This window comes from Artemia sp. Qi Xiang Cuo, chromosome 6 (genome assembly GCF_049724085.1).
Source record: "Artemia sp. Qi Xiang Cuo chromosome 6, ASM4972408v1, whole genome shotgun sequence".
Classification (NCBI taxonomy): domain Eukaryota; kingdom Metazoa; phylum Arthropoda; class Branchiopoda; order Anostraca; family Artemiidae; genus Artemia; species Artemia sp. Qi Xiang Cuo.
The window spans coordinates 16730330-16740741 of NC_142799.1; the positions used below are offsets into that span (position 1 = coordinate 16730330).

The 10412-nt window shown below is 33.5% G+C and overlaps 1 protein-coding gene across 1 annotated transcript in view; it reads left to right on the forward strand.

Moving 5' to 3' along the window:
• LOC148950920 (uncharacterized) overlaps nt 1-8509 on the forward strand; it is a 101778-nt gene extending 93269 nt beyond the window's left edge. The window contains exons 15-17 of the mRNA XM_089090514.1: nt 1876-2020; nt 4579-4668; nt 8281-8509. Coding sequence (XP_088946640.1) covers nt 1876-2020; nt 4579-4668; nt 8281-8304 — 259 coding nt within the window. The 3' untranslated portion in view covers nt 8305-8509. The remainder of the gene's footprint in view (nt 1-1875; nt 2021-4578; nt 4669-8280) is intronic.
• The last annotated feature ends 1903 nt before the right edge of the window (nt 8510-10412 follow it).

The following is a 10412-nucleotide window of genomic DNA, read 5'->3' on the forward strand; positions in this document are numbered from 1 at the left end:
ACACATCACAGCGCCTCAAAGGGATTGTAGTTAGGGTACATAGCTATTGAGTAATTTCGTAATAGCTTCAGTCGCTTCTTGGTATGTAGTCAGATCAGATCTCAGCATACTGTAGGCGTAGAAAACATAAAAAAAACGTTCCCCTAAATTCCCACCGCAATTTATGAACGGCCATTGCTAAGGATTTATCACTGCGCACGCGCGAAGGCGAAGTCAATGAAAATGGTAGGAATTTTCGTGGACGCTGTCGACGTGACCGACCAGATTGCGTTGGCAAAATTCTATCCAACTTTGCTGAAATTAACGTTTGAAGTGTATATAGGACAACCTTTACATTCTGTACTTCCCCTTTTTTCTTTTGGGATGTTCATTAAAAAAAAAATTCCAATGGGAATAAATGATGATATCCAAAACTGAAACTAACTTAAACAATCTTGCAAATAAGTTGGCTACTTACTGAAAAAAATTAAGTTTGACTAGCATTTTTCTGAAGGCATTTTAGAATACGGCTAGGTCAGTTGGCAACTTCAATGGCTAATTTAATTATTGCCTTTCAAAGCATTAAATAAAATGTTAAAATTTTGATCGGTTATTTTGCTGCTCTCCAACGGTTTTACTTTTTCAGGGAAAGATGAATATTTCTTATCTCACCATAGTTAGGACTCAATTTTATTCATCAGCCAAATTATATTTTTGATATCTGATATACAGAGTTTTTTAGTATTAAAAATAAGTTAAAAATTTACTAAGAAATTGTCAAAAAGGAGCAATTTTTTAAGCTAGTTTAGATTTTTTTTTTTTTTTTTACAGGAGAAATTCTAAGTAATATTATAATTCTGGCTTGGTCAATGGATGAGATTACTGAGTCCCATGATATGAGTATCTTGTCCATTTGGTGGAATTGCAGCTGCAGGCTTGTAACCAAATCGCTCTTTTTAGTGGGAACATATACCTTGAAACAAATACAACTAAATGTGCCCTTTTATTCTCGTTGTGCTTTTATAAATATCATCTTTATCAAATTGCTCTTGTGTTAAGGCATTCGTTCTTAAAGCATTAAAATAAAACTTCAGACGTTAATACATACGGATAGTGAGAGTCGCTGCCCCCCCCCCCCTTATACAATGTAATTTTTGTCTGTCTTAGCTTTTACGTCGCTCTTTACTTCCATTGTAAAGAAGCAGTTTAAAAAAATAGATATAATTTACATTCCTTTTCAACTTTGTTTTCTGGAGTATCCTAACTATGAGAGCCTTAGGAATGCAATTTTGAAGCTTTAGGTATCCCTCCTCCCCCTGTAAAAGATTGTATAATCTATGACACAATAGTTTGTGCGCAACTTTTCATTTCTAAGTGTTAGTATTAAATGCGTCTTCATCCGGCTTCTGTAACTGGGATAAAAATACCATTTCATTGGGTTCTAAATCGATTGCTCCCCCTCCCCCTATTTGCTGGTTTTGAGGTTTTTGAATCTAGGCTAGGTGAATATCAGGTCTTTTCTACGTAGTATCTGTGTCCGTGTTTTACAAAGACATGTATTGTCATTCATCACAGGAGTGGTCAAAACTCGTTCCTGGCTGAGCAAAGCCTTTGTAATCATCTTATCGATGTACTGCTCGTCAGGACTACCTTTTTCATAACACCTCATTAGTTGGTATGATACCGAAGATTAGCTTACAGAAAATCCCATGGTCTGAATCCCATTGGCACTTTTAGAGCATACCATTGTACGTTTTGATGATGCAGTAAGGTTTGAAAGTTTCTCACTGAATTACCCCCCCCCCCCTACCGAAATTATTGAACCTCATCCCCTGCCTAGTATACATGAGTATGCCTGATTTGATTTATACTAATACACATATAAATATTTTTTAGGCTTGAAGTGAGAGAACTACAGCGTCTTCTTGAAAATTTTCAAAAACATTCCAAGGGATTCAAAACTACGCCATTAGATGAAGCTGTAGAATTGGAATACCTGAAAAATATCCTATATGATTACATGATGGGTAAAGAACCCATGGTAAGTTAATTTTATACTTTTGAACTTTTTACACTTGTTGAGGACTACCAAACTTGTCTTCTCTGCTACTGGTGCATTCAATATGGAAAATAAATTATGATTTTGCGGTATAATTTTAGACTTTTTGTGATAAATTCCTATGCTAGTTCAAAATGTATACGCAATCGTCATTGATATAATAGGACGTTGTTTATCAGGTGCAAATTGTGAACGCTGACAATGAAAAATCAAATAGATAATGTGCTTTTTTGCTGTTTTGTATTAGATTTTTCTCTGAAGGCCAGCTTGAGCTATTATCAAGCGAAAATCAAAGTAGCTTTAGCACTATAGAAGCTATCAGCAGAAATTTCGTGTGCCAAGCGCAATTTTAATCTCAGTTTTTATTTTTTTAAAGTGATGGCATCACCAATTTATGGTGATGCGTTTTGTTCAAATTCAAATTCATTTATTTCAAAAACAAGACATAGCTCTCGTGGGCAAAGCCCAAATATGATGTCTCTTAGTCATAATTAGCAAAATAAAGTTGTCTGATAAAACTTCGTCAGGATAAATAAACTAAAGGATAAAAATACTTAAGCTTGAGGATAAAATTGTCTGATAAAACTTCGTCAGGATAAAAAAAACTAAACAATAAAAACACAAGAGATCATTGTAATATTTCACAAAGCTTGGCACAAAGCTTTTACTGTAGCGCATGGTGTCACAGTGGACTGGGGTTAGTTTTGGAACCTTTTCAGCCACTTCCCTGGGGGAGACGAGATCTTATAGGGACAAAACGTGGGGGAAAGAATGATCGGCAGATGGGATGTTGTACGAGGAGGAGCCAAATCTTTGGCATAATTTTTCTCGGAGGGAAGAAAAGGGATTCAAGTTTAAATTCTTTAAGGTAAAAGGAGTAAAATAAGTAAGGAGTAATGGTGAGGAGTAAGGAGTAAGGTAGAGTGGAACCGCCATAAATGAAGAGGTGATGGTGATGCATCGCTTCATTCAGGCAACATTTTATGGATTTTTTTTTTATTGTAAATGATTCCATTCCCTTGCATTAGATTTAAATTTTAATAGCGTTTGAAATGGTGTGCAGACGGTGCATTGAAATATCTGGGGGGGGGGATTTCAGTTTTGGTGACACTCTTCTTTTGAATGAGAGCCTGAGTGACATACCAAATGGAGCCAAAAACAGGCCAGATCTTTTACATCTGTAAAAGATCACAGCCAACAGGAAACAGCCAACAGCCAACAGGAAAGGTCAATAAAGAAAATAAATCGTTGATCTTGATACTTTGCAATCATTATCTTGTTGAAAAAAATGAGATTTTTTGGTGTTTGCTAATGAGCATTGAGAATTTGATTAAAAGAATTGGTATAAAGCTAATGATTAAATGATTTGTCATTAATTATTTTTTAGTAAAATTGTCCTTTAAAATATAACTAGCTAAAGAAACTTTAAAGACAACATAAAATAAAAAAATATGGAAGACTGGAGAAATATAGTTTTCTTCCTTGCCTCAAAGTTTCGAGTCCCTTTACACCTCCCACCCCGGAAGAAATATGTTTCGGAAAGTTTTAGCTGCTACCTGTGCATTTGGAGGAGATGTTGCTTGTTTTTTCTTCTTTTTTTTAATAAATGACATTGAAATTGAGAAATGACTTTATCATCTAGACGAAACTGGGCATGCTTATTAAACCACGTGTAAAAATTGTCAACTTTTAAAGAAGCCTATTGACAACGCGAAATCTATATCGTGAGATATGGCTACTTCTGTTTTAGCAAAAAAAAAAAAAAAAAAAAAAAAACTTGTGCTTCTTGTGAGCATCCCAAAACCAACTGACTATCTGATCTCTGCTAACTGGGGAGACGTTTCTGTTAATAGTTCTATAGCATCATGTCATAGCTATCAGATCTCACCTACACCTTAAATTGTATAAAATATGTTCAGTTGATATCCAGAGTAATTTTGTTAATTGTCGATATTAATACTTCCTTATACAGAATATCTCGACCTGGCAGCAAAATTGTCCAATTCCGAAAGAAACCAAAATTTTTGGGGATTTTCTCAAGTTCGGCATAGTTTTATGCTCTTTCGAATGGTCTTTGTTGGAACTCTGTACGCCCATCCGTTGATTAGGACTTTTTGCCATTTATATTTTCCTGATATTTCCCTATAAATTTTGCTCTTTACAAAAAGAAATTGCCCTTTATATTTCTTGACCATGCACAACTAATATGGGCAACCTGTAAAAGGGGAAATTGTTGCTAAGCTGAAAAAACTAACCAGCTCTATCATGTGTTTCTTGGTATTTTCTCAAACTTCTCAATTGTATTTTTTTTCAGAAACTGACAGAGAAACCACGAAAACTTATTTTCAGACACTTATTACTGAACTAATTATGCAAATTATACTGATAACATTAATTTTGCCTTGTTATTTCACTAAAACTCGCCAAGAAGTGCCAAACGCTAGATAGCGTTAAAGGTTTTTTTCGACACTAACGCCAGTTTCTACTCTTATAATTTACCAATACTTCTTGAACTAACAAGTAAAGGGATTTTTTTCCAGGTATTAGCGAAAGTCCTAGCTGCTGTGGTCAAGTTCAACAAAGACCAAACAAGAAATATTCTAGAGAGAGAGGCTAAAAAGTCTTCTTTGGTGAGAATTGTTTAATTTCCTGTGGGGTGTTTTTGCGAATGTATGCGCTTGAGTGGGTATAATAATAATTATAATAATAATTCATTTCTACAAGGGTTGTAGTGTGCTCAATGTTTTTTTTGTTCTTTCAATTGAAGCAACAATTGAACTTGTTGAACTTATTTCAATTGAACTTATATATTGAAGATCGTATTGTATATTCATTAGGGAACTCTTTAGATCCACTGAATAAACTTAAGCATGATAATAATTTTGAAAACCCTATTATGGGAACCTGATAGATTGCCAAAGATTGTGCTTTTTTGCCATCTATATGGGCCAAACGAAAAGCAGTTATTCCCCGAATAGGGTGGAAAGCGGTCAAAAGGAATAATTTGAATGAAATGGTACTTCATAGGGGGGGGGGAGACGAGTGAAGCTTTGAATAGATGGGAGCGGAGGGGTATACGCAGCTAAGTTGACCCTAAGTGCCTTGGTGTAGCAGCGAGTTGTTGGTGTTACATTTTTTTTTGTTCTTACTGAAGTATTGAGCATCAGATATACATCCTTGTTTGTGCTTAACTTTCAAGCACTGTGTACCAGGACAAAAACTTTACCTAATTTGTTTTTGAATAGTACTGTATAAAAGCACTGTATACCAGTACTACATAAAAAGTACTGTATACTGGGACAAAAACTTTGCCTAATTTGTTTTTGAATAGTACTGTATAAAAGCACTATATACCAGTACTACATAAAAAGTACTGCATACTGGGACAAAAACTTTACCTAATTTATTTTTGAATAGTACTGTATGAAAGCACTATATGCCAGTGCTACATAAAAAGTACTTTATACTGGGACAAAAACTTTACCTAATTTGTTTTTGAATAGTACTGTATAAAAGCACTATATACCAGTACGACATAAAAAGTACTGTATACTGGGACAAAAACTTTACTTAATATATTTTTGAATAGTACTGTATGAAAGCACTATATGCCAGTACTACATAAAAAGTACTGTACACTGGGACAAAAACTTTACCTAATTTATTTTTGAATAGTACTGTATGAAAGCACTAAATGCCAGTACTACATAAAAAGTACTATATACTGGGACAAAAACTTTACCTAATTTGTTTTTGAATAGTACTGTATAAAAGCACTATATACCAGTACTACATAAAAAGTACTGTATACTGGGACAAAAACTTTACCTAATTTGTTTTTGAATAGTACTGTATGAAAGCACTATATACCAGTACTACATAAAAAGTACTGTACACTGGGACAAAAACTTTACCTAATTTATTTTTGAATAGTACTGTATGAAAGCACTAAATGCCAGTACTACATAAAAAGTACTATATACTGGGACAAAAACTTTACCTAATTTATTTTTGAATACTACTGTATGAAAGCACTAAATGCCAGTACTACATAAAAAGTACTATATACTGGGACAAAAACTTTACCTAATTTGTTTTTGAATAGTACTGTATAAAAGCACTATATACCAGTACTACATAAAAAGTACTGTATACTGGGACAAAAACTTTACCTAATTTGTTTTTGAATAGTACTGTATAAAAGCACTATATACCAGCACTACATAAAAAGTAGTGTATACTGGGACAAAAACTTTACCTAATTTATTTTTGAATAGTACTGTATGAAAGCACTAAATGCCAGTACTACATAAAAAGTACTATATAATGGGACAAAAACTTTACCTAATTTGTTTTTGAATAGCACTGTATAAAAGCACTATATACCAGTACGACATAAAAAGTACTGTATACTGGGACAAAAACTTTACCTAATTTATTTTTGAATAGTACTGTATGAAAGCACTATATGCCAGTACTACATAAAAAGTACTGTACACTGGGACAAAAACGTTACCTAATTTTTTTTTGAATAGTACTGTATGAAAGCACTAAATGCCAGTACTACATAAAAAGTACTATATACTGGGACAAAAACTTTACCTAATTTGTTTTTGAATAGTACTGTATAAAAGCACTATATACCAGTACTACATAAAAAGTACTGTATACTGGGACAAAAACTTTACCTAATTTGTTTTTGAATAGTACTGTATAAAAGCACTATATACCAGTACTACATAAAAAGCAGTGTATACTGGGACAAAAACTTTACTTGAGCAGTACTTGCGTTTGAAGCTCATAACTTTTGGCTCAAGTGGTACTCTGTCCCGTTCGGGATGTTTTTACAATCCCGTTTATAGAGCATATTTTCATTTTGCAAAATTTGTTCTTAGTTATCCTCCCTGAGTCAGAAATAGGGGTCTGACATGTAAGTTCCACTTAATTTCTCCAACCTCGGTTATTGATAAAAGGACTGTAGATTTTCCCGGTTTTGTGTCATTGCCTCATCAATGGTCATGCGCTATTTGTTTAATGCTTAATTGCTTAGTTGGTTGAATTGCTTGATGTTGATATATAATTTTTTTTTTTATTGTTTATGTTTTCTGTGTTTTGCCTCAGCACCATTCACTTGATAGTTCTTAACCTGGTGTTTGTATTCATTGTTATGTTAAGTGTTGTTTTTATTTACACGGTTATTTTCAGTTTCTTTGTTTGGTTTTCAGGAACCTTTCCTGGAATAATGTGTCTAACCACAAAATATGCAAATTTAAGAGATTTTTTGCTCTGACGGTATGATGACATTCGTATAAGCGTAAGAGCTGAAACCACCTGATCGTTCCTGTAGCAGCATAGTTATCATTCATTTACCAAATTCAAAATGCTGACGGTTTAATGGAAAAAAAAAACTATTCAGGAAAGTGTAGGAGCTTAAACTGCCTGATCTTTTCAGTATCAGCATAGTTATCAATCAATTACCAAATTCAAAAGGTTGACAGTTTAACCAAAAAATTTATTCAAGAAGGTGTAGGAGCTTAATGAATGGTAACTATGCTCATACTGAAACGACCAGGTGGCTTAAGCTCCAACATGTTCTTGAATAGGTTTTTTTTTCCGTTCAATCGTCAATACTTTGAGTTTGGTAAATGAATAATTACTATGCTGATACTGAAACTATCAGGCAGCTTAAGCTGACGAAAAAAATATATTCAAGAAAATGTTGGAGCTCAAACTGCCTGATCATTCCAGTATCAAATACAAAATTTGATACTGAATTACCAAATACAAAATTTTGACTGTTTACCGATAAAAACAATCTATTCCAGAAAGTGTAGCAGCTTTAGCTGCCTGATCCTTGCACTATCAGTATCGTTATCATTCAATTAAAAAAGTCAAAATGTTGACGGTTTAACGAAAAAAAATCTATTCAAGAAAGTGTAGGAGCCTAAGCTCCCTGGTCGTTTCAGTATCAGCATAGTTATCACTCTATTAGCAATTTCAAAGTGTTGATTCTTTAACAAAAAAACTCTATTAAAAAACAAAAAAACTTAAGAGCTTAAATGGTGATTGAAGTTATCGTTCAATCACCAACTTAAAATGTTGAGTTTAGCAAAAAAAAACATCCACTGGTGTTAGTATTACCATAGGAAGTTACCAGTTACCATAGCAGTGATGGAAGTTACCATCACTGCTATGTGCCTCATGGATAGTTTTATTTTTTTTATTTTTTTTTTTCATTTTAGCTTGGACAAGTGGTCATCAGATAAAGAGGGGCAACGAGCCCCTCTTTCTAGTCAGCTACAGTATACTTTGCAGCTCCAAGACCAAAACTTATCTTCCTCTAAAAATAGGATTTATCTTTGGCTTGTTTGTCCATTTTGGAATTTATCATTGACAATTATATTTATATTGCGTATGAATTTAGTTATTTTATAATATCTTCACTCTAATTAAATTTATGAGAGTTTGGAATTTTCCTAATTTCGTAGTAAAGGAATAGGAACAAAATTCGATGAGAAATTATAAAAAAATCTCTTAGATTACAGCTGGAAGATCGGGAAGATTAGAGCTGGAATATGTTCAGTCTCTTATCCAACCTTCCTAACGATAGCTTCTAGCTGTGTTTTAACGTATTGACAGCACCCGTTTAAGATGTGTCCTATGTTTGCCAGCAGTTTTGTTTCGTGCTAATGGATGCATGACTTCCTTATTCGGGCTTCTGCCCAGAAAATTTTTGCAAACACCCTCATAAGCATTTCAAGAAACCTTAAAGTCAATATCTCACAGAAATCATTAAATTTTGTCTATGTTGAAGATGAATTCCGGCTAGTATTTCAGGTTTAAATGATAATCATTTTACGTCTTCTTTGAAAATTCCTTGACCGAATTTCCTAAAAATAATTATGCGTGCCAAAAACTTAAGGAAAGTTTTGGTCATCAAGCACTGAACAATTTTTAGAATCCAGCTTACATAAGCGAATATTATAAAATTTCAGGTTTTTTCCACTAGTTGATTGGCGCATTAAAATTAAAACCAGAAATCAATTGTTTTACCAGTTGCGTATTTTATGACCTTGGTCGAATTTCCTTAAAAAATGATATGTGCTAAAAACAGCTGGAAAATTTTGACCGTCAAACTCTTAATAATTTTTTAAATCCTAAGATGAAATTAGGCATGAATTATGAAGATTCTAAGAAGGCACGTGAATCTGTGAGAATCAAAAGATGAAATTAGGCATAAAAATGTAAGAACAATAATGGGTAAATTAAAGAAAGTTGAATAGGGTGCGTGTTCCCAAAACCACAGAAAGGGCGGGGCACTAAGAGTGAGCCATATATTATTATTATTATTATTCATTTATTGCCCGTCAAAAAAAGGTACAAAAGGTACAGTAGACGGAGTAATCACTAAAGAAAACAAAAAAGAAAAAAAAGAAGAAAAAGAAGGACAAACACACATTGAAAATTCAAATACATGACAAAAGAAAACTCTTCATTACATTAATACGACCAGTGACTATATGCATCACATTAATACCAAAAAACTATTGTGAACAAATTGTTGACCATGGATGATTAAGCTTACTTTGAAAACGGGATAGAGATTTATTAATGCTAATATTAGGGTCAGATAGCTTATACAAATGAATAATTTTACGGTTTCTTGTCCAAGGGGGCAAATGTAGAAGATATTTAGCAAATCTGAAGATAATCTCCCCCATTTGTTCCAGAAAAAATAATAAAATAGGCTAAGACTCTGAGAAATCTTTGTTGCCAACCACAAAAGGCCACTGGCATTGTTATTTGTTCTAACGCTAAGGATTTCAAAAATTCTTACTTAGAAGGCCCCATAGAAATGTGAATTTAAATTTACGCATTAAGATAACGTAATACTTATCTTAGTAAAAAAAAAAACAGTCTTTAGAGAAGCAGTAATTAGCTAATGAAAGCATTTCCCGGCATTGAATCGCACGTGCTTGAACTAAATGAATCGCCAAGATGTTGTTAATATGATACACCTATAAAATTTAAAACAGTGTCCTAGGTTGATTGATTAGCACATCCCCTATTAGAAAGAAAAAATAGGGGTTGGAAAATACAATAAAAAGTGTTACGAATTACGCGTTATCCCAATATACGGCTCTGTCATTTGCCCCTTATATGGTGTTTCAAACCCCCCGCTATCCCACGATATAAAAAAAGCCTCCTACGACCACTAAAAATAGGTAAAAAGAAGAGATTGTGATGGCTGGGAACCCGATATGCTACGAAGCACTCATTGACACCAGAAAATCTATTGGAAGTACCCAAAATAAAAGAAAAAAAATAGAAAAAGACTAGTAATAACCGACTGAGTGAAAAATAGTTAATAGCT